The sequence below is a fragment of the Antennarius striatus genome, chromosome 5 (genome assembly GCF_040054535.1).
Source record: "Antennarius striatus isolate MH-2024 chromosome 5, ASM4005453v1, whole genome shotgun sequence".
NCBI lineage: Eukaryota > Metazoa > Chordata > Actinopteri > Lophiiformes > Antennariidae > Antennarius > Antennarius striatus.
Window position 1 is genome coordinate 9,548,001 of NC_090780.1, and position 25,730 is coordinate 9,573,730.

At 43.0% G+C, this 25,730-nt stretch overlaps 1 protein-coding gene across 2 annotated transcripts in view; it reads right to left on the bottom strand.

Annotated features, from left to right (window-relative positions):
- Positions 1 to 817: 817 nt before the first annotated feature.
- The window catches only part of pax7a (paired box 7a), a 43,985-nt gene continuing 19,072 nt past the window's right edge, over positions 818 to 25,730 (bottom strand). For both annotated transcript variants that reach the window (XM_068315788.1, XM_068315787.1), the window contains exons 5-9: positions 23,768 to 23,967; positions 16,491 to 16,656; positions 15,890 to 16,083; positions 4,635 to 4,884; positions 818 to 3,429 (exon numbers count right to left, since the gene is read on the bottom strand). In XM_068315788.1, the coding sequence (XP_068171889.1) occupies positions 3,314 to 3,429; positions 4,635 to 4,884; positions 15,890 to 16,083; positions 16,491 to 16,656; positions 23,768 to 23,967 (926 nt within the window). In that variant the 3' untranslated portion in view covers positions 818 to 3,313. The remainder of the gene's footprint in view (positions 3,430 to 4,634; positions 4,885 to 15,889; positions 16,084 to 16,490; positions 16,657 to 23,767; positions 23,968 to 25,730) is intronic.

The window sequence follows — 25,730 nt, forward strand, 5'->3', positions numbered from 1 at the left end:
ACAGAGGGTGTGCTCGACATACCTCCAGCAGCGCTGAGGGTGAAAAGCTGAATGAGCCCAACTGTTCAGATGTGTAATTTAAAGCAGAGTGAATGTTTCCGTACCACACCAGTTAGTTCCCTTGCAGTCACACCATACCGCAGAGATTTGCAGACAACATTCCCCAGCCAGCGACAGGAGAGGGTGGCTCTGCTGGTCAGTGGAAAGAATGAATGACTTCCTACAGCTGCAACCAGACACGCTCAGTCTGTGTCTCTGAATCTGGGACATCTCGGCTCTCATCACTCCGTAATCACATCGACAGCTCTGGAACAGTCGCTGGTGGATCGCTGGCTCCACTAATGTGTTTGAACACACATAGACACACACAGGGAAGAGCCGGCGATGTGCATCACTTATATAAGCAAACAGCTTGTACACAGGTGCGCTCATAAACGTCACTCTTGGGCTGCAACAATCATTGTCGTTCTAGATTTATAGTTTCATATATGTCAAATAAATACAAAAATTGCCCATCAGTCATTACACAGATTTTTGTCCAACTAACAATCAGAAACACATGACATAGAATAGAGAGAGCTGTTTCTTACATTTTTGAGGCAGGAACCAATTCCTGTTGGTTCAAGTTTCGTAAAAACTTAAATTACCTAACTTTGTAAAATTGAAGAATTTTCTCTCTTTCCAAAAACAAAATTAGACAACTATATAAATGCAAGCACATAGGCACACGGTAAAAGTAAATAGAATGAACAATATGTTTAATGAAACACTGAAAAAAACACACACAATAAAAATGACAGAAATGGCAGCATTAATTTTGGATCTTTAATTGATAACAGTTACGCCAGTGTTACAGTAAACACACCAACAGGCTGAAGGTAGTAAATACCAGTACAAGTTTCCCACTACTCTAATACTTCATACAGCAGAATAAATTATACCATGATAATATACATACATGCCAAACAGAAAGGGAGTAAAGCAAAGCACAGATGTCAGAAAGCAACTAAACAGGTTAAGGGTCGAACATGTGGGAGGGGGATAAGGATTGAATGCCTTAAATATCCAAATGTTTATTGACGCAGGTGTTAAAAATGGGTTTTGATACACTAAAGACGAGTCTAAAATTCTTCCTTTTTAAAATATACACGAGTGAGGCCTATAAGCGGAGCAGCTGGAGCTGCAGCGATTCAGTGCAGAGTCGCTTGGAATTTTTCTCCTGAAGTCTTATTGGTCCACAACACAAACGGGACTCCGTTCACCTTCCCAGGGCAAAAAGTCTTCACCACCTTCATCGTTATCGTCATCATTGATCCCACCCTTAGGTCTCATTCCTGTGTGCTCTGATCCGACGTCCAGTGGTTGAAGACACCCTAAAATGCACTGATGCAGGAAGATGTTTCATCCGACCACCTTCCAAATCTGGAACTGCCTTGAGGTCCCGGGAGTCTAACTGTGTCACCAAGCCTTTACTTTCCACAGAGCTCGGGTTGATCCACTTTTATACACTTTTAATTGGAACATTTTTAATGGAATTTATATTCAACTAATTCATACAAATGCATTCTCACCTGGGCCCAAAGCAGGAACAAAACTTTCGGCCAAATCAATTAAATACAGTTAAAACCAACAGAAAACAAGCCAGTTAAGGAAACTCAAATAACACATTTACCTCCACAGATCCGTCGCTCACCTGTCACTCAACATAGTTTTGTTTTAGTATAAAACATACTCTTTATTAACAAGCAATACACAATTTGCTCCAGCTACTGTACAGTTTTCAGCTTTAAATGGGTGACTGAGAGCTGAATCCTGGCTTGAGATAAAGTAGACATTTCTGTGTACATCATCATCACACTGCTGCCAGTGAAACAAATCACTCACATCTCAAGAGAACAGCTGGTCTTGGATTGTGCCAAAAGTCAACTATGAGTGCTACACAAATGTCTCATATCCACTATTCATTAAATTTTTTCTTCTTTTTGTACATTACAGTGAGTCAAAGCAGAGGATTAGGGGTGACTGAAACCAGGGAGTGTGTTACCTGTGTTTTTTCCACAAGTGACTGGATTATATGATTTTCCAGAGTGCAAGTGACTGGCACAGCTTGTGTCCTTTTTCATGTGATAAAGGAAAGCACTGGAATGCTCATAATATATACATAGATGGAGCCTTTGGAATGTCAGAGGAATGTTTGCTTGGTCTAAGAGTGGAAACAAACCGAAGGTAAATTTAAAAAAAAAAAAATCATTTCATTTTACTGATAGTGGGAAGGGTAACTGCGAATTAGCGTTGACATTATTTTTGTGTGATTTAATCTGCTTTACCCTGTTAAAGTCACACGAGGTTCCCTGGAAGAGGGGATTTGGGAGGTGGGGCGGTGTGAGCTAGCCCTCCTTGGCATGGTCCATATTTATAAACAAAATACATTAATTTCCCCAATCCTGTTTTTGCAAACAATGCATCCTTCCCAATGGACCACTGCTAAGGATGGGATGGAGGTTAGAAGGGGAAAGCTATTGGCCGCCAAAACGCTGCTTCAATTCCCTGTAGAATCCATCCAGTCAGACTTCCCACAGTGTGGCCAAGTTCTTTAGGAATGTCAAGATGAATATGAAAGAGGGAAGGTCAAATCACAAATGAACATTGGAGCTCAGGGAACAGGCAGAGGGAAAGCAGCTTGGAAAACAATCATCCTCTCGTGTGACTGTGCCGACACACAAAGTATGAATACGCAACAGACACTCGCTCTCAGTCATCCACACTGTGTTTTACACACAAACATCTAACAGGGAAAAGAGATACAAGGGGAATCAAAGAACAACATAAATCACATTAACAATAATAATAATATAACAGCAACAATAATCTTAGCAATATCAAAAAGGAACAAGAAGAAGTCATTCAAATGATATTGGCTTTGTTAACTACTATGAACAGCAACGTCAATGTACATGTTGTTGATGGCTCTAAATATGTGCTGGACTGCAGCCATGGCAAAGAGGAACTGGGGCCATAGCAGCCCAATTTCCTCAGGTGTACTAGGGGTTTGTGGCTGGAGCTGGGGGGGGACAAGATGCCCAAATATTAAGAAGAGAGGATGCGAGCAGCTTGACGGTTGACAATGACACAAAAAGTTTAGTTCCACTCCCCAGAAAACCTTGTCAGACACAGCGAGGCTGCACGTCTGTGTGCTGATGTCACGGCCAAGTTGCCGGTGAGCTGGAGTTGCAGTCCACACTTTATGGAGCATGAAGGTTGGTGACAGCAGGTGGAGGAGGGCGGTGCACTGTGTGTCTGGGGAGGGGAGGCTTTAGTAGGCTTGTCCCGTCTCCACCTGCAGCAGTCCCAACACAGCTGAGTGGTCTCCGAGTTTCATCCTCCTCTGGGTGGACAAGCTCACATTCTTAGCCAGGTAGTCTACGGCAGCTGCACAGGGACAAAAAAGACAAACAAGCCCTTGTTAGACAGGTGGTAGATTCCTGACACACGTTCCATTCACTCTCATTTCATTTCTCTGATTAAGGCTGAAATAAGTTGTGGCAGAAACAAGTGAGTCAAATGAAAAACAATTCACACACAGAGAGAGTGAAGGATAGAATGCCCCTCCCCGGTCCCTTGTTTGAGGTTGGCACGCCGCTGGCACGAGCAACGTGCATCCTAGTAAAGTCTCCATGCTGTCAGTCAGACGGGCCCCCGTGTGTGTTCTGTGTGCCAGTCTTCATTACACTTGGCATCTTTGATTTCATGCCCTCCACACTCCACATGGCCAATCATTTTCATCCGCAGACAGCAGCTCTCTCCTCTCTCTTCCATTCATTACCCATCCACTGTGCTCAATCATCATCTTAATTAACCTCACATCAGCTCACATCCGCACTGCCGTCAGTTTCCTGGTGCTGACAAAACGCTGAGGCGCGCGCACACACACACACACACACACACACACACACACACACACACACACACACACACATACACACAAAAATGTGACGGATTGGCGCGTGCTCAATCACGCACCACGGCACAAACATATTTAGAAAAAGGACAGCAGAAGATGCACAATGCAACAGATCACAACTAGACGCTATATATAAATACAGACAAATGTTGGCTAGTTGTCACTGGCTAGCCTGTTGGGGTAAGTGTGCTTTAATTTTACCTCTCATGACTGGCTGTGACAGCATCAGTCAATTATGCTAATCTAATAAAGCAAACTCTTTCCTGGCCTGAGGCTATGTGTATTTGTGTGTGTGATGGAGAACAGAGAAAGAGGGAAAGAGGGAGAGGTGGGCAAGAGGACACTGTTGCCCCTGAGGGTGTGCCGTTCTTTGAAGTGGCCCTCTTCTCTTTCCCATCCAAGTGGAGTGGGGTGTGACTAAGGCAGTTCTCTGGGAGGATGGTCGTGGTTTTGTTGTGAAGGGGGGTCTTTATCAAGAGCACGTGTCTGCTTCCACCGGCCATGGGGCAAAGGTCAGGAAGTTCTTTAGCCCGGGAGCCCGGCATCACTTTGTCAAAGCTTTAAATCTAGTCTAGTAACATTTAAAAAGATGACCTGTTGTTGTTGATGCAGTGATTCCAGTTCAACTCTCAACACTGTATGTAGGATAAAGATGAATGTAGGGTTTACTCACTCTGGCCATACTGGCTATACTGGTAGCCTGCAGTGACGGGGTCCACGCTGTAGCTGGTGGCGCTGTAGGTGGGGGGGCAGTAAGACTGGGAGGATGCCAGGCTGTCCACACTCTTGATGGTGTCAGAGCGCTGGCTGCAGCTGGCTGAGATGGGGTTGGAGCTCTCCAGGCTGCTGTGCAGGGGGGAAATGGAAAAGTCGTGCTGTGGCTGGGAGGGAACAGCGCTGGGGTTGCTCAGGATACTCATCACCTGGGGGTAAGGGGGGAATGGAGGATGTTATAAATTTGGAAAATTGAGGATCAAAGCATTGACAGAGTTGAGGGAAAGTACTTTTTCCTTCAAATATAGAGCCATCCTGGCACTTCACGGTGCAAATGCCAATAGAAATATATGCCATTTCAACTTTAAAAGAGGGAAAGGGAGAAAGTGCCACTTCTTTTTTTAAGAGGAGGAGGAAGGACACAAGGAGGGTGTTGAGGTTAGAAAAAAGAGACAGGGAACAAGAGAGACAGTTTCCATTAACTGGTGCTGCCAGTAAGTGTTCTGCTGTGGGACAGAAGGGTCCCAGGGTGATAATAGACTCACTATTTGTGCCAGACATCCCCTGTCCCAGAGCCTGAGGCCTGAGCCCAAGCCTACAGCACAACAAGCACCGAGGGAGTCTCTAATCCCTCGCCCCTAGCCTACCCATCTCATGAATAGTAATGGAGTTGGAACTGGTAAATGATCCCCTCAGATCCCTGCACAAAGTAGGCTCCACAAACCTTACTGAGGGGCCCGCTGATACTGCAGGTTGAGGCTAGTCTGAATATCACAGGGTGTATATTATTCATAGTGCATAAAAGCTTCCAATTCAATATTCTAGATTAATGTAATAGCATGTGACATTCGTCAGAAGAAGGTCTCAAAGTACGTTAAAATGGAAGAGATTTCCTCTAGTGCTCCTCTGGCTGAAAGCAGAGCAGCCAAAACACTGTGGTGAATTTTGTTTTTTTATGTTGGGAGTTTCTCAAAGCGAAAAGCGAAAGTTAAGTGTGTATGTGTGTGTGTGTGTGTGTGTGTGTGCGTCTGAATAGGGGTGCTAAAAAGGGAATTGTCCTGCACATGGTGTCCTCCTATAGCGGGGAAGCCTTCTATTCAACATCAGGTTCATGTTGAGTTTTGCTATGCTGCGCTGGCCCTTGACCTTTCTGCTGCTAAACCAATTAGCCTATCATGGAGGTGGTTACACAGTGTTGATACACATGCAGACATATGTTTGCATGCATGCGCACACAAACAGACAAATGTGTGCACAGACACATGGGCAGAAAACATAGCCGAGGCAAGCCAAATGGACCACAAGTGATGCACGAAGCCAGGAATATCCCACCAAGGGGAAATTAACCAGATTCAGCAAATTCATCATATCTTTAGTGAAAGCCTCCCAGGAAATATAAAGCACTCGAAGCACATCAGTAACATAAAGGCCAGTTACTCATTTCCACATGTTAATTCTATCAGTATGGAAACCCCCACCCTATCTTCTCCACATCTGTGGACAAAGCATGTGACATGTATCCATAAGTGGGAGATTCATGGCTCTCTTCAAGCTGGACACATGTGATGCTCCCTCACATATGGGGCTGGAGCGCAGACAGCAGCAGTATTATGTCCTGATGGTTGGTTGTGGCTAAAGTTAAGGGGTAGAGCTTGTTAAGTGTCCTGAGCGAGACAGCTGAAGGGCATGAGTCCATTTTAGTCATTGGCTAATTGAAGTTTGATTGCATCGCTTCCTCATGAAATAGATTAGCCAACAATTGGCTTGAAAATTATTCACGCTCATAAAAGTTCTTCAAAAGAAAAATGGCTTCTTATCATTGAAATTGTGCCATTTTTTGCTATTTTAGCGAATAAGGGCGGGTCAACGACTTGAGACTATAATAAGTGTTGTCATCTGTGAGGATGACGCCAGTCGTCAGTTTTTCTGCCTAAAAAGAATTCTGTCTTCATAATTTGAGATTTGTTAGAAGGTAGGAGGTTGACTCCATCGGCTCGCTTCACTTACATTTTGAGTTCATGAGAGGATAAAAAAAATCTAAATTCTTCTCCAAATTGTCTTCTCAGTCTGATGAGGGTGCTGCTTCAGGTGAACGTGGTGTTACAGTACATCTCCAGGTCAGCCAGTGTTTAAGTCACTTCAACAACTGCAAACTTCTATAGTATTTGAGATCTTTCTTTAATATATTCCGTTAATTGTATGGATTTGTCTCATAAGTGTCTGCATGTTGTTCTAGTTTTTTTACATTCAGGGGTGAAATGATACCAAGTCACATAAGCTGGTATAGGATGCACTTTGGAGTTGCATGTCTTCATGTTTCTGTCGTCAAGACAAACTTGAAACAAAAGATTAGGAATTTACTCTCATAGATGAATAAAGACTTTTTTTTTGTTCTTTGTTCTATTAATTTTGTAACATTTGAATCTTGCTGGTGGAGTCTGGGTGCACAGACATGTTTCCGTATGCACAAAGAAGCATTAAACAATAGTTCTGGAGTGGGAATTATTGAACAATTTAGGAGCTGAGAAAAAAACCCAACCACATTCATTTTCATACATTTTACACCATTACAGAAAGCATTTCCTTCCTTCTTCACCCTTTCTCCCTCCCTCTTCCCTCCCTCTACCTCCCTCTCTTTCCTTGCAAGCAGCATCCTCAGCAGCTCAGAGTTCGTTTGTTGTCTGACGTTGTATGAGTGCTGGTTTGGGAGAGATAATGTGAGCCAGGACCTAGTTTAAAGGACACCGCTCCAGGGCGTTCCTTGCTTCTATCACCCCCTCCCCTCATCCTCTACTTCTTCTTTTCCCACTCCCTCTCTACAGATAGATTACTTTATAAATAATAATAAAAAAGTAATTAATTCTCTCAACTTCTGAGCCCTCCAGCCTGTGGCAAAGTGAATGGGAAAGTGTAAATTGATACAATGTGCATCCTTTCAGATAAATAAATAGCAGACTTGAGACACAGAAAGGGTCTCTTTCATACTTCCTTAATTTCTAGAACAGTCAAATTATATATTTTTTTGTCCATGTGAATGTTTGACGAGATGTTCTTTGTTGAATTTCTCTCCAGAACAAAACATAGTGACACAAACAGAGCCGACAGAAACACTAGGCTTGCTACAGGAAGAAGTAAAAACAACAGGAAAAATGTCAGCAAAAAAAAGTGCTACAAAATTAAATGTTTTACCAAAACTTGTTGGTGTTAAATCACAGCAGCTATGTATACCTAATAACTTTTGTATTATTGAAAAACACAGCGTTTGTGTCTTTCTATTCTTGCGTCTCAATAAAAATATATATTGACCATTTGTTGCCGTTGAATGAGCCCATAAACTCCAGCGTTGGACTAAAACAACACAACCTTACAAATGTATAAAGAAAATGGAGCAGTGAAAATATGATAGCCTAGAGAAAAGCAGGCAAAGGAGAGAGGAGAAAGTGATACATGGAGAGTGAGGGGAAAGTGGCGGCTATGGGAAGTACAAAGACTCCTGTAGGACTCCGCTGGCCTGAGGGCTAGCCTGCCTGGAGAGCTGATAGGAGCCCCTTCTGTTCTATTCCCGGCGCCAGCGCCAACACACCCCACTCCACAAATACTCTTAATCTGGGCAAGACTGGATTAGTTCCTCTGTCACCGATAGCTCCCTGTTCTGCCCAAATCAAAATGCCCCCAAGATGTACCTTTAAGTTAGGCAGAGGTCAGAGGGGCAGACAGGGAAAAATGAGCACTCCAAATGTCTGTAAGTTATCTGCGTGCTGCAGAATAACATCTTGCACCTTAGCAGATCTGCCAGGTTGATACTCACTTCAGCGGAGAACGATTAAAGATTATGAGCAGTGACAGTGAATTTTAGATCAATATTTGAAGGCCAGTCCTGGGGGTGTGATTATTTTAAGAGAATAGCGTTTCATTCTGGGACCCAGGATTAACACAGATCCCATGTTTGGAAGTGTGTGACCTCGAGAGCAGCTGAAATATTGTACAAAGACTAAAATATGTACATACGCAGATGTACACAGGCATTCTTAATATTGTCTTTTCTAAATTGATATTTATCTTTTACTGGTTCAAAATTTGTATCCAAACAAATCCCAACTAAACACCTTAAAAGTTAAAACAAAACATTAAGGAGGGCAATAACATAAAAAAATAGCAGGGACAAGTCAGTCAACTCCTAGCACCACAATGTTCCACCCTTCCCCCATCTCCCACATGAGAGGCCCGGCCCAGCGGGCAGTAAGTCCCCTCATCTGAGCAGACAAAATGACTATTTAAAAATAACAGTGATTGCATAAATTGAATTAAAGCGTTTTGGTCACGGTGGAGGTGGCGCGAGGGGTGGCGTGGGGCCGGAGCACACTGCCGTGATGGTGGCAGGCAGCAGATGACGGGCGCTGGCCTGCATGCCACTGCGATAATCGGCTGTGGCACATTAATAAAAACTGAAAAGTGTCTTCCACCAGCGCCACAGGACGAAGAGACAGAAGCAGAATGAGAGGTAAAATGGGGAGGAAGGGCGAGGAATAGCAAGGGAGGGACAGAGATGGGTCTTTGAAGACTGGGGAGCAAACTGGGGGTTGGGGTAGCGCTGCTAATTGTGTTCAATTTATTGTCTGATTGGCACTGACAGAATCTGGGCATTGACAAGGCAGCCACAGATGAGGGTGATTAGTGGGCACTGGAACAAGCTGTCACTCCTCACAACATGTTAGCCATCCTGCGCCTGTGCCTCTCCTTCCTGTGCTCCACGGAGGTGTTCATGCATACAAAGAAAGCTCAAACCAGCAGGAATTGAATAGAGACTGTGTTTATTTTAGGGTTGTCTTCTCGCCTTTTCTCTGCTCTTGCAAATTTTCATTAAACTAAATCGTCTCCAGCCAACTTTGGCTCTTGCTAACCTTGTTCAAGGCATGTTCAGGGCAGACGAGACACTGGTGTCCCTCATTCCACACATCTCGTGGTGTAAGCTATAAACCTGGCCCCGCACTAACCAGAGGTTAATATGCCGTTTATTGGACTGCAATTGGAGAATGTGTGGGGAGCAACCGTCTATTCTCTGCTAGTGATATGCTTGAGTAACTATGGGATGGATTCAGCCACTGGGAACAAGAGAGGCCCCTTCAAAGCACCACACACAAACACACACACACACGCACATGCACACGCACACACACACACACACACACACACACACACACACACACACACACACACACACACACACACACACACACACACACACACACACACACACACTCTTCCACTCTCCACACTTTGCACAAATGCCTCTTCTAAATTAAACGGCAGATTTTCTGATTCCAGGAGAGTGGTTTCTGCGATGCAGGTCCTGTGTGTCTGTGTGTGTGCGAGGGAGCTGCTTCACAAGGAAAGCGAGGCGGATTGAGGGAGTGAAAGAGAAACAAGGGGGAGGAAGAGGAGGAGGAGGAGGAGAAGAGAAGGGAAAAGGTGGGAGTTGTTTGCTAAAACCAGCAGGGGCCACATCTAGTGAAAAATGTCAGGTCAAATTGTTCTTGACAGTGTTAATATCTGCACCTCATAGCCATAATTACATGTAAATAAATAGTGAAATAGCTCTCAGCTGGAGACCGAGAGGGGAGCGCTGCTGCATCAGACAACCAGCTGAGGACCCAACAACCTCTCAAATTTTCCTCTTATTGTCAAATAGACGAGAGGAAGAGACTGAAGGAGACAAGTACATGGAAACATGCTGGCAACAGATATTTTAACATTTTTTTTTATACAAACGCAAGGAAAGCAGTGAATATTCCATCAACTTTATAAGAGGACCATAATCATGAGTTGTCAAGAAGTCAATGAGGAGGATGCAGAAGAAGATGGGGGAAGGAAGGACAGATTGAGAAAATGTGGGTGAGAGAAAAAGTCAGAGAGAGTATTAATCACAGCTATGCACCTGTCACAGTGGCATCTGGAACTAAAAGAAACCACATGCACTCGACAACATCCTGAGACCTCCGGCTAGCAGGACAGGTTCACTGCAAAAACTCCACTACTTCTTCGTCCGGTCATCCATTACACTGTGCAACCTGACCTGTGGCTCTGAAAAGATGGGACATCCATCTGATTTATTATTATTATCAGGAGTAGTATTAAAAATAATATTATTGTTGATAATAATAATAATAATAATAGTAATAATAATAATAATAATAATAATAATAATAATAATAATAATAATAATAATAATAATAATAATAATAATAATAATAATAATAATAATATCATTATCATTATCATTATTATTATTATACAAATCATCTTTAAATTGCGAATGTATGAATCTGGAAATCTGAGCAAATGAGTGTGTGACACAGTGTATGCCAGTGTTTAATAGGTATTTTAGATAGGATCGATGTCTGTGCCTATATTTTAATAAAGGCAGTACCACTCTCCACCTTATAGGCATTTCCACTGCGTGGGACACACAGCATGTGAATCAGTCTCAGTCATTTTCCTCCTTAAATCCCCATCTTCTAGGATTTACTGAAATTCATATTGGCTGCCTCTGCAAGATAAATGTAAATCACATTCCCTTATATTTACTATTTATCAGGATGCAGCAGCTCACTTTCAGCAGGAAATATCTCTCACCCGCACACAAACATCCTTGCATTTAAATAGCATTTTATTGTCCGCCATAGCCTTTCATCTGGGCGTAGGGAGAAGAGCTGCCTCTCCAGGGGAGAGAGTTGGAGCAAGAGAGGAAGGTGGGGAGAGAGCAAAGCACTATTGGCAAGGCATCATGAGATGACAAAAAGCCAAATGGAGCGCAGGAAGGTTGGTAGGTGAAAAATAGCTCATGAATACATAAAGCTGAGACCAAAAATATTTTGGAATGAAAAAGAAAATGGCTCCACTGAGAGCTCTAGAGACGTGAAAGATGGAGCGAGCAACAAATGGCTCAGGAATACAGGAAGCATGGAAGCTGCGCCACTGTCTCAGCCATGGGCGGATGAGGCTCACATGTAAAGCTGCAGCTATGACCAGGATGCACTCTTTATACAAAAATTATATTGGTGATGTCACACCTCTTTAAAAGCATATAGTACATGCAGATACCTTCCTGTGCAGGCTGCAGGAACCAAGGCCAACGCAACATGAAGACCACAATGTGTGCAGAGGTACATGTCTGGTGTCAAAGACACATAATCTTTCCTCAGAGTTCAAAACTGTTGCAAAACAACAGCAAACACTAATAATCTGTGCAGAAACAGTATAGCCAGTGGATATGATTTACAGTCCCTGGATTTTCTTGGCAGCTGCCGACAGCAGGTCTCTTTTTTCTGAAAGCCTCTTACATCTTTTTTTATAGTTGCCAAATTGAAACAGTATTTGTTTTAATGGGAGTTCTAATTAACCAGTATGTATTCCCCCTCTTGCTCTGCAAGTGGCTGAGCTATGAATGCAGGCGATGTGCTCATCCTCTTTGATTTGTTGTCAGTGGAGCCTGCCAGCTGACACAGTGCCCGGTGAGAGGCTTAATGCCCAAGTTTTAATAATGTGGGGGACTACATGAATCTCCCTCCCTCATTGGTATTCAGGTGCAGAATGTCTTGTTAGAAGTCAGGGAGGGAGGCGGAATGAAGCCAGAGCTCCAGATTGTTCGGTACATTTTCCCCTCTCCATTTTTTTTTTGGCAACGGCAGAGCTTGCTTCTTAAAAATAATTCATCCAGTTTTTTAAAAGAAGCGTCTGCGCTAGCTAATGGAAGAGCAGCAGCACAGTTTGGAGTCTCCCCTGGCTTATCTCGCTCAGACAGTTGTGGGGAGTCGCTGGTGAGCATGGTGTCAGCGTGCGTGGTACGGTGCAGCGCCGCGCGGGAAGGCAGGCCTGGGGACACAGATCAAAGGGAGGCAGGGGTGAGAGCCGCTGTGTCTCTGATCCTGTGTGTGTGTGTGTGTGTGTGTGTGTGTGTGTGTGTGTGTGTGTGTGTGTGTGTGTGTGTGTGTGTGTGTGATTGTGCGAAGGCCCGGCCCACTCACACAGCCCAGAGGCCCTCCTCAGATACACGCACATCCTTGTCATTCCGAAACACACACTTTTATAAAACTGCAAAACTGAAAAAAAAGTTCCACAGAAAACTTTGTGAACTTCCTTCATCGTAACAGCGGTGAGATCTCCATCCGCCCTCCCTATAGAGGTTGCTGGATTTGCCTCATCGCTTCTACCAATCCACACAGAATAACCTGAATGCTGTATAACATCTATGGAAAGCATTCAGCAGCGCATTTCTCACTTTTCCTGACCTGGTGTCACTGCTTCCAGAGGTTTTCTCCGTGGATGGAAACCTTTGCTGTGAAACTGAGCTCCTCTCTCGTGGCTTCAGCTTTCAGCCATGGTTCTGCTTTCTTCTCTTTCCCAGCAGGTGTCCTTGTCATGCAATAATTAGGAATTCAACCCAAACATCTCCCACATATACAGCACAATGCCCATGCAGTCTGCTTCAAAGAATCATTTGAAATGTATGTTTACCAGGTTTTCTTGAAAATATACAAAATGCATGAAAGGTGATAAAAAAAGGTGATGTTTCCCTAAAGAGCATGATATTCCCAGCTAAAGCACATATTTATTTGTTTTCTGGTGCAAAAATCTAATTTGAGGCATCGTGAATCCGCATAAAAAGCGAGAACAAAGTCCGACTTAAAGATATTATTATAATGAAAGAATAAAGAGCAAAAAGAAGATGTAACCTCTTCTAACCATCCTCAGGTAGAGAAAGGTATTTTCTGGATGTCAGTCCTGTGTGCCCTTGCCTTTCCTTCCATCCTCACCCACTGTGCCACTAAATGAAAAAAGACCGACAACAAAACACACTTCTGGTTTCATACCTTTTGCCCACCCATACACAGCTTCACTCTCAGCACTCCAAATATACCGCCGACCAAAATATGTTGTATATCCTACAATAACAGCAGCCAGTTTGAGTGTGCATGGCTTTTCTGCCGCCTGTAATGGGAAAATGTGTGCAGTCGGGATAGGTTATGGGATTGGGATGGACGGGAGCTCCTGTCGGGATTGCTGAACACTGCAGGATTCCATTACAGACTTGGCACCTCGTCCCTGCAGCCCATTTACTGGGAATCAGAGAATTTTTGTCGATCTTTACAGCAACAGCTAGGCCATCAATGCCAGACACTTGAAGAAATAGCTTGCACATTCCAATGCACAAGCATATCTCCCACAAGCAGATGCTGTCTGTAACTTACAATTTCAAATTCTCATTTCTATCTAGAGAGATAGTTCCTTTGTATTTCTTTTTTTTTAACTACAGGGATAGAAAACAGGGCGAGGGGGGGGGGAATTAAAACATGCTGTAAATCATGACGGGTACATCATATTCCAAACCTCAAACATATTTGGTGTTAAAGTAAAATGTCTTTTAAAAGCAACGACAAAGTGTAAACTAACTCAGACCAGATAAACTAAAGCTGTTCTCATGTGAGTTTTGTGTGTTGAGAGTTTTATGTGGATGGCTGCGTGTTTGTGCAGAGGCCAAGAGAGATGAGGGCTGTCCAACCCAGCAGGACGCTGCCGCATATAGTGAACTCCGATTCTGCTGTCATCTCCATGCTGAGACACTGATAGGAATGCCACACAACTCAATGCAGTGCAAGCATGTTGTGTTGCTTCACACATTTATGTCACTTTAAAAAATCAATATATAGAAAACCCGCAATTCAAGCCCTAAATAAATACATGTAAAATATATTAAAAACATTTCAGGTGGGTTTCTTTTTAAAAGGATTTTAATCAAACCCACTTGATAGAGTAATTGAATAGTGAAAATCCATGCTGTACAGTTGCCCAAAGGCTCCTGTCCTAATCCTCACTATGACAGGAAATGTTTAATATCCCAGCACATTCCTGAATGCCGATGAAGAGAGGGAGAGAAAGCGACGGTGTGCCCCATGCCAGTATTAGAGAGAGCCATTAATGAAAAAAAAAAAAAAAAACACACACTCCATGTTCTTGGTGTTTTTCTGCAGGTTTGCAGTGAGAGCATTAGCAGTTAAAGCCCCTGTGCCACGATTAACAATCAAACACGCTGTGAGCCTCCATGTTATCCTCCGTCGCTCCAGCAGGAGAGAAAATCTCTTTTTTGTCACAAAATCCTTAATTCTTTCTTCTCTGAAGAAAGAGGGTAATACCAAGAATGTTTCCAATCTGCTTTGAGAAATATTTGAAGAAGAAGAAGAAAAAAAAAAAAAAAAACTCCCAATAAAACACGTGTGAACGACGGGGTAATTGTGGACAAATGCAGCATTGAAATTCATTTTCAACTCTTTACACACCATTTCAATCTTATTTTCTGCCTGTTAACCACATCTTGTTGGTGAGGGTGGGCAAGACTGGCCAGTATTGATGGGTAATTGTGTATAATTCACTCCGTACACACGATTTGCATCAATACAAATCATTTTTCATTCTGCGCTTCTTAAAGCTCAACCCCTACCATAGAGTCCCATTTAAACGCTCATTAATTGTGGTGTCCAAAGAGGTTAAAATCCAACGCTTTTCAGGGGAGGATGCAAACAAACCCATTCATTAAGCACCATACATATCTGGGCCTCTATACATTTAACATTATATTAGAAAAAGCTAAGTCTTCATTAGGAGCAGGCCGACAGGATGAACCTGCTGGATATCTTCACGTGAACAGAACACACTGCTTCTGACTAGAAATCACACCGGAAAGAGACGAGGAAAATCACACATAGAAGTGGAGTCTTTCAGCTGCAGACAATTATGTGAAGAAAAAAAAAAAAAGATGGGCCTACATTTATAAGCTTTAGCTAATTATTTCATCTGCATGTGCTCGCTCTGTGCTGCGCAGGATTTAGACGTCCCAGGAAAGTCGAAACTGCTGTTTGGAGCAGCTCGAGCACTTGCAGTACTATCGAGATGAAATTTAATTTGTTGATGTTAATCCAATTGTTTTATAAATGTAGCAATTTGGAGTAGCTAAAATAAATCTCGGGCTTTGGAAGGCGAACATAAAAGCCCACACTGGCACTTATTTTGCTGAACATGCTGTTTCTGAATTTTAATTGAAGTCAAATAAAATTACATGTTCCGAACAGTGAAAGGAGGTGGAGGAAGGGAGGCGGTAGGGTTCGGGATTTGAATGCACACCTCTTAGGAAGGATTTTACACAGTTGAAGATGATTTTACCTGTGGGGAGAGCCCGTTTCCAACGGGGTTCATGTGGTTACTGGATGCTGAGGGGCTCATGAAGGAATCAGAATAGCTGGAGAAGCTGTGGCGATTGGATGAGAGGCCGTAAGCAGAGCCGCTGTCAGCGCTCAGACCTCCCTGGTGCATCGAGGACGGAGGCAGGGGTTGGGGTCTGTGCAATGTGCTCCCCTCTACCAGCAACAACAACACAAACAAATACGTAAACGAGAATCAAGTGTGTGAATTTCTTTTGGTTTTCTCAGACAGCAGCCTGAAAATAAAGTTTGGAAAGCGGTGTGTTTTAAATTTTCCTAAAGTGTGTCTTAATACACAAAAAGGGTTTTCCCTGGACTCACAAAATAACCGAAGGCTTGTTTCCCTTCAGCTGTGACTAATATCTGGATATAAACATAACTACTTGCTGCATGGTTCTTATATTTTTCACATGGTTGTGATGCTTTCGAAAATGAGCAGAAAATATGGATGACATTCCACAAAAAATAGAACTAATGTAATCTTTATGTAAATTAGATTAAAATCAGAGTACAGAACGTGCTGTACATGTCTGTCATGCTGCGCGTGGAGTTGTGGGTCTTACCCTGCGATAGTGTGGTGCTGGGGTAGCTGGAGTCTGGTAGCTGGTACGTGGGTAAAGTCGGCATCCCTGTAGGGGGGAATCCTCCCGGCAGTAGGTGGTTGAACGCTGCTAGCTGATTGGCCCCGGCCTGTTTACGCCACCGAGCTCGCCTGTTGCTAAACCAAACCTGTATCGAGGAAAACACACAAAACTTGTTTTGTTTCATTCATTCATTTTATATCTCAATGATTTCCTTCTGCTTTACTTTAGTTTTATTCCCTTCTTCAAACTGCTTGACAGGAGCAGGCCTTCGGTTTTGTCTGCTGGCTCCTGCCACCTCTGATCAATCTCCCCGTTAGCGCGAGTGGTGGTGCTGGTGGTAGTGGCGAGTCTGTGGTCCCTGTGGGAGCAGCCAGAGAGGCTCAGTGGTCCGTCCCTGTTGTTCTTAAGTGGCTGAAGCTGTGATCTGTGTAAACACACTGCCCTAAGCCTTCTTCAGAGGGAAGGAGTCATTTAAAGGTCAGATGTAGGGCACTAGCCTCCACATTACACACCTCAAACACTTGTGAAGCGTCATGCTTTAAGAGAAGTAATTTTTGGAGATAGAACGTTTACACTGGGCTGTTTGAATGTGGTTGTTTTTCAAGCTTTAAAAGTCCCATTGAAAGAAAGAACGTGTTTAAACTTTCGGGTTACGACGCAAAGTTGCCGAGGCTGCAAATGGCAAAATGCTCACAAAATGAGCAGCACCAAATTCCACGAATGAAAGGCGGAAAAATAGGACTCTTTTGAAACGCAAAGATTTACACATTTTAAAAAGGCTTCTGCTTCAACAAAACATGAATATAATCAGGGCCTTTTGAAAAGAGCCAGCAACCTGTTCCATTTAACCAAGACAAGGCCTGAGCTTCACTGCGTGCTAAGGGTGAAGGACATTGATCTATGCCTCGCACAGGCAATTCATCAGAGTTTAATACACTGTCAGTGCAGTTCATCTACTGTTGTGTCTCAAACGGCCCAGGCTATTGTGTGAGCACATGAAAGAGAGGGACAAAGGCCCCTCCATACGCCACAGAGAACAGTGGACACAAAGAGGGGGCGTCCCTTTTAAACAGGTCTTAAAGAGGGACACTTTCAAGGGGACTTAGACAGCGACATACTCACTGCTTTTTGGGGGCTGCCTCTTTTTTGTACACACAAACATACATATAAACTCGTATAGGCCTACAAGGGATCCCAGCCCGACAGAGATCTCAATCTGAATGTGTTTCTTTTTCTGCTGCCTCTGGAAAGACCAGCTGATGTTTTTTTTTTTTTTTTTAGCCTATAGTGACGTTAAGTCTTGAGAGCTTACTAGAAAGAAAACAGGGCGCACTGTGTGCAATAAATGCTGGAAAAATCAACAGGAAATCTTTATCACAAGCCTGAATGTGTCTGAACGCCCCGTTTGAATCCCTCAATCATTTATTCTTAAACAAATGTGGAGAGTGGCTCCAGTTTAGATTCTGCTATTGGGATCTAGTGGAGCGTGGTCCGAGGTCTGAACTAAGCTCCTACTGGGCCAGACGAACAGCTGCATGGGCCAGGGGAGGGAATGAGGGGGCACACCCGTCTACCACACACCCCGTCACCCCACCCCTCAGTGCCACTTCACCTCTGACCTCATCCACTCATCCCACCCCTCTTTTATGTTCTCTTTAACTTCCTACCCCTTTGTCATCCACATGGAGGAAGGAGGTGTTCCATCTTGCAAACACAAAACTTAAAATTGAAGTCAAGTTTTTCACCATTTCTCTGTGGTGTTTACTGGTGCAGGCCACAGTCTCACAATCCTACTAATGTTTCTAGTGCATGAGCAGATTTGCAGCTATGGAATCGCATTTCTCTGCAAAAACATAATCCCAGTGTCATCCCAGGGTTCCACTGTGGAATTGAGATACGTTTATATTTTACTGATAAAAACAGTGTAAAAATAGAGCTTGTTCAGTGGCTACATGTTCGTGTATTCATTTTGGTTAAAAAAAAAAAGAGACTTGTAGCGTCATACAGGAAATTTACAATCACTGCCATGTGACATGCATAAAACAAAACAACGTTTCCTTTGTGGTGCAGTTTGTGAAATATCTAAATGCCCCAAAATTGTTTAGCAATAGTTGTCTTTGGTTAAACGTTACAAAAATAAATACTTCAATTCAAAGTTGCTACTGAATTTTTAATTATTGAATCAAAACTCAAATCTTTTCTTGACCCTGACCAAGAGCTACAAATGATGCAAACCTAATAAAAATTTTGTCGTGCTCTAGTTGGTACAGAAAGACCATAATATAGAGGTATGGTTGACGCCTCAGGTATTTCACACATGTTCGTTAATAATGTTCTTCTTTATGTTACTGAGGTTTCTTTCAAAATGTATTGCTCCCATGTGAGCAGATTATCGTAACCTTCCTTCTATGGATGGGTTTGTCTGATCACAATCCCTTCAGCTGCCAGAAAAAGTCACACAGGGCTCAATGAAGGATAAACCCAAAAATCACAGCTTTTACGTTAACACGCCGGACTTAGAAAACTACTGAACAGGCTGCAGCTCTGTTGAGAACAGTGTGTGTGACATAACATATGAGTGATGTCCAACAGTCATCAGGGTCTGAGTACGTACACAAAGAGTCCACACACTACCACACATACACACACATAACCAGCACACACACTACAAACACACATTCAGTCTCACACAGACTAACACACAGCCTGAAGCTGAGGATTTGAGGCTGCGCTCTGGAACCTGATCACAAAGTCACCTTGGACCACAGATTCTCCTCTGCTCTCCCCAATCCGGTTTAATTCTCTGCAGTACAGAGAGCTGCAGCGCTCCTCCATGTCTGTGTATCTACCTACAAGTGTGCTGCACAATTCATGTGGCTCACAGACTGATAGGTTTCAACGAATGCAACTCTCTTCTACCTGCACTTAGACAAAGTCTGGAGGTGTAGTAGTTACTCATCATCAGACTTTAAGAAGGCATTAAGATTAGGGTGAACACTGCTGTAGGAGGAGGTCCAGCTGCAAATCAGAAAACAGAGCTGCAGCAACCACGATGCTCGGTTTCAGTCCTCAGTTCAAGCCATCAAACGGTTTCTGGCATTTAGCATTTTGTTATCTCAGATCAGTCATGAAACAGAATGTAAAACGTACATGTGTTACACTAAACTGCATCAGAAACCTCTCAATGCTGTTTCCCGTAAATAGAAGCACTCGTGTTTCAGAATTCCCCATTCACACAATCCTCTATGAATTATTTTGCCAAAGACAAGCAGTGAATATGTGACGCCTTTCAGGAGCCAATTTGCAACATTCGGAAGATGAATAGCTGGAGCCGAGATAATGACAAAACAAAATGTACTGCTGCTGACTTCATATCCACAAAAACACACAGGGGTGATGCAACCAGTCTCAACGTACAAATCCTCTTCTGCCTCATACCACGCAATGCTCACCCCCCCGCCCCCCACCCCCCAGCTCTTTCCTTCCCCTCATCTTTTCCCCCTCTCCCTCTGATTCCCTCCCTGCTTGCCTTCCAGACTGGCACTATGCTAATTAAAGTAGCTAGGAGTGTGAATTTGAGAGGAGACTGGGATTAGCTTGATAAGTATCAGGAGTACAGAAGCACTGTACCAAAGTCATTTAAATTCTAATAATAAGAAACTGTTAGAACATTCACACTGATGCATTGCAACAATTTCTTCCCTACAATCTACACAAATCCTATTTATTCCTTTATGAAACATAAACCCATACTGGCGGGAATACAGTTGCCTGTTGGGTCTGGTTGTCACCGCTCAGCTCCATTGTGATTTTCTCTCTAGCTGCTAGTACTCAACTGATATTATAACAATCAGAAACTGTGTATTACCTTCTGGAACCTCCCTGTGGGATTATTCCTTCACTCGCTATGTTAAAAACACGTTTAAGAGCATCAGCATGAGTTTGAATTGACTGCTCTGTCCCATAAACCCATGAAGGCCACTCCACATTATCTTCTGCCTGTGCTCATCCCATACATCTAAGAGGCCAACACAAGCCAAGTATAAGGATAGAAACGTTTTACTAAATTGATTTGCACGCTTTGTAAAAAGCAATACTTATACCTTATTAGATTCCACTAAGTATAATGGCTACATGCAGAATGTTTATTGGTAATGAAAGAGGATCTATGTGACAGACTTGTAAAGTGAGCTGCAGGCGGCGGGCGGAGATGATGAGTCTCAGCCCAGACTCGGGAGTCACTCTCTTTAAAACTTCAGTCTGAAGAAGGGAGAAAGTAATTTGCTTCATCTGTGAGTGCTGATTTATAGTGGCCTGTAGCCTATCGCCTGCACGCCCTCCCCACCCTAACCCCACCTGGTGCACTTCTCACAGGGAGCAGACAAATGATGCTCTCTTCTCTAATAGCTCATGGAATGGTTTGGCTGCCTGCTCCTGTTAAAACTGAAGGGTTATCAGATGGAAAGTGGCAGCACGCACTGCATCAGCTGAGCAGAGACTGAAGGTAGACTTGGCAGTATCCCCTCCCAGTGAGACAGCCTGGAACTAATTGCTGAGAGATACGGATCATATCCCACAATTTGTCAGTGAGGGTGATAAAACCATTGCAGTGCTTGTGGTGGTGAAGCAGCGCTGGTAGCTCTGCTGGACGGGCAGCGGGGCTGATAAAGATGGATGGTTAAAAGGGTCTTAAAATGGCAGGCAAGGGCAGACACATGGGACTTAGCTCTGTTTATGAGTTTAGGTTGTGAATCAGCGCTAAGCCAAACACTGATCACTTCCACGAGGAACGAGCGGTTTAATTTACAACACAGCTTTGGGCTGTGGCGGTTGAGTGCAGCCTCATTAAAGCCCTTTACCTCTGCATCCAACCTGAACCAACTGCTTCCACACATTACCATCCTGTTAATGACAAACAGGTACAAAAAGTAAATTTAAAATACGACTCTTTCGGAGCACCAACACCCCCTGCCTGTAGTGTCTTTTTCAGGTCCAAACACTGTTTAGTGTGTGGACGACATCTGGAAGATGCGTCATTGCAGCTGTGCAGGAGAAGCTCTGCTCTCAGGCCAAAGGGTCTCCTCTCTTCCGCCTCTCATTGGCCTTTTGGGCACCTTTGTGGAAGAGCAGCTGGTGGACATTCAGGAACAACACTCGTGTGCACTCACCATCAAAGTCACAGAAACACCATTCATCCTCATGAAGGTTATCTTACCTATTATTTTCATAGCAGAGTAAATTGCTGAGGGTGGTTTCCAATTCTCAGTCCATGTCTGTTTAATAATTCTTGTCAGATGCTTTTGGTGAAATACTATGACAAAAGTAACACGCTTTATATTTTTCCTCCCATATAATTATATCCCTCGTATTAGTACTCTGAAGCAGCGGCACCCCGTCTTCAGAACCATCTGAGACAATTACGTTTGATTTGACCTTTGGAAACCCTCAAAGTCTGCAGAATTAGATTATGAGGAAAACAGCATTAACAAATTATGCCATGACTGAGGTTTTCACATGACACTGTTTAAATCTATTATCTGACTGCAAATATGTTGCTATCACAGATTTTTCTTGGGTCTCTTGCATTTATGTGAAGATAGATTCTGTATAGCTTTATCAAAACTATACAGTTTATTAAAAATAGTGCCAAAAAAAAGGTTCCGTCATGTTGACCTTAAACTAAACTAGAATAATTAATTTATATATATGAAATGAGCTTTAAAGAGGAACCTTCTGGTGTTTCATCTTGCAGTTTTTACAATTTCATGCTTTTACCAGGATATTATGGTTGTTGGATTTCAGTCAACAAAATATGTAATAAAATTGTGCAAACTCTTCTTTTTTGGTTGTGTCAAACTTGATATTTAGTTAAAAAATGTTTGTGTGTATATATATTTGTGTGTATACACACACACACACACACACACACACACACACACACACACACACACACACACACACACATATATATATATATATATATATATATATATATATATATATATATATATATATATATACATACATACAAAATGTACGTGCTAAATCTTTCTTTAAAACAACCATGAAATAAATTCCTCCTTCCTTGAGTGAGGCATTACAAACTCAGACATACAGGACATCCCTGCATGCTGGGCAGTTTTAAGATGGACAAAGACATGTGTGGAATTAGTTACCCCAACTGCATGTTTGTAGTGTGATGAACAGTTAGCATGCGGTGAGGAGTTTGGGGGCTTCAGAAGGAGTGTGAATGACGGTTGTAAGAGGAGAGGGGTGCCCCAGACCTTTTTTTTTTTTTACTAGCGGCTGATTGATTAATGTTGTTGTCGGGGCATACAGTCCCCAGAGAGGATGAGGAACCCTGTGTGATATGTGGAGGGTTTTACAAGCAGCGGCGAGCTTGAAAGTGATGGGATGAGATCCTGGCCAAAGGCCGAAATGAGAAATCCACCAGGAATGCATTCCCTTTCTCTCTTCTCCTCTTTTTTCTCTCTCTCCATCTTTGAGAGAACAGCTGCTGCTATAACTCTACTGTACATTTCTTCCTTCAATCTTACACATAGCTGCTTGGCACTTTGGTTGTCAGACGTATTTCTGGGTGTTAATTATGAAGGCTAATAAGCAGTAAACTTAAACACACATGAGTAAATCATTGCTGTGGCTAGAGGGTGTCAGTATCGCAATGTTTTCAGAAGTAGACCCTTATGGCTTTGACTTGAAGATTCTACTTGAACAAATGAAAATGTGCTTTTGCCGTTCAGGCAGTATGGATCCCTGTGAGGCCTGCACCAGGTCTGAACTACTAAAGCAGGCTGGCTTTGGCAGCTGGAGTTTTTACAGTTATACTAACTTCAGAACTCGTTCTGGAAAAATTTGAAAATAAATATTTCTGTGAGCGATCCAGATATGTATGGTTTATTTGTCTAGGTTGGATAACATATATCACTTATATTTCTCCCTCCAACCCAACATAATGAAACTGAATCACAACCTCTGTGTGAGAAAACACAAAGTCCATACATATTGTCAAAACCATTAAAGGTGATGTGTTGCTTGGTTTTTCCTAGTGGTTGAGAAGTTCAACATCTGTGTGACATAAGTTCAATTGCTTTTATTGAATGACGCCATCGAGTCTTGGAGCTGAGTATCTGTATGATATGTGAACATGATAACCTCATTCATTTGGTACCACTGTATTTACAATACATGTTTGAGGAGGTAAAAGACAGCGCCTGTTGTCACTGCTGCGGTCTCACCTGTACTCTGGCCTCTGTGAGTTTCGTCCTCTGTGCCAGCTCCTCTCTGGTGTAGATGTCTGGGTAATGTGTCCGTTCAAACGCCTTCTCCAGCTCCTCTAGCTGCTCAGCAGTGAAGGTGGTGCGACTGCGTCTCTGCTTCCTCTTCAGGGGCAGGTCGGGTTCTGAGTCCACATCTGACCCATCATCTGTGCGGTTACCTGAGGTAAGACAATAAAAGAAAGAAGGCCACCTGTGCGTTCATGAAATGGAAACAAGTAAATGAGTATTTTATATAAATTAACAGAGGTATACTTTAAGACAATAGCATCAAATACGTGCTTAAAATGAAGAAGCAGATGCATTAACAGCATTATTTACATTCTGGAGCTTCTTTTGTTGCTCCAGATGACATACTGTAGAAGATTCAAATGACAGCCTTTCCTCGCCCAAAATACAACTGGAAGAATATCTTTGTAATCTTGGGATTTTTATTTAATATAGAAGAGACCCCGTTACACAATCCTGCCTCTGTGAGGGCTCCCAGAGGCTGTGCAGGCAGAGGCTGAGGGGAAGCGGGGGTGTTGTTGGGGTTAATCTGCAGAGGCCACCTTGATGCTCTCACCCTGCTTTTCTCTCTCATTGGCCCAGGGCACACTGCTCATACACAGCACAGCCAAAGTGTACAAAATAGAACACAATATCACACCAAAACCATTCAGCCCCATGTGCTTCCATCTGCTGTCATTAAATGAATTAAAACATATTTTACATTACTTTTAAGGCATTCAACTAAGCTAAATTTTTGCTCGAGGAACATAGATACAGCACAAAGCTGTACAATCCGGGCCGACAGGGAATTTTTTGACAGCAAATACGCATTACCATTGCACATTACCATTATAACTGAATTTAGAAAATTGCATCATTTTCACCTCCTCTGCACGTCTATTCAAACTACATGGCCCTTTTCATTTCATGTCATAAAATTTATATTTTCATAATTTCCTCATTGAGACATTGACAAGACGGCATGACGTGCCAGTGTTGCTCCAGGCCTAGTTGGATTGCATCATGCACAGTCCAGAAAGTGTGGGAGAGAGAAATAAAGGGAGATATGGAAGAAGAGGGTGCATGAAGAGATTTCTGCTTCTGACAGAGGCCGCTTGCCATTTAGCTCAAGTGAAAACTATAACGCTCAAAAAATGTCTCGACTGACTAAGTTCCTGCGATCTAAGTCATTGTTTCACAGCGGTGATCTCTGTTTATAGCTCCTCTCCAGTTAAATCTTCCATCATAAGTGGACAAAAGACTACTCAAACCTAGCTAGCAAATAACAACTGTGAGAACAAAAGAGCAACAAAGCTGGCAGAGTCTCAAGGCCAGCTCCAGAGTTTAATTAAACAAGGAATTATGGGATTATATGGAGGCTATTATTACAGGCCACTCTACGAGTCTTCTACGAACATTTTCTGTCCCCCTGAGCTCATGCTCAATGATTCTCTGCGGATTACGTGTGGCTGCAGGACATGAGGCCGCATTCATTAAATCAATTCTTCAGTCTTATCCATTTTAATAAAGATTGATTCTTGAAGCACAGACTCACTCCGGCACTGAACACCCTTGAACATACAAAGTTGAATATGTACATACACCACATATCCCTTTGTTGGTTTTCATGAGGATGCGTATATCCATTTGCTGTGTAACTTGCCATGACGACACTTGAGACCAGCCAAACAGTCTGCAGATCGTTTTCCAAAGTCACCTCTGTGTCCTACAGGGAGACTCGGTGGGGGCAGAGTAGACACATACTCCAGGGGCTCGGAGTAAGACACTAAAGTCTTCCCCTCAAATTATTTTCTTTTCCTCCCTTTTGTCTGAGGCACTTTCACAGATTTTATTTTGCACGTGAACCGCAACGACAATCTGTGTCACATTTAGCATGCTATTAGGCTAATGACTGATAAACCTCATCAGACAA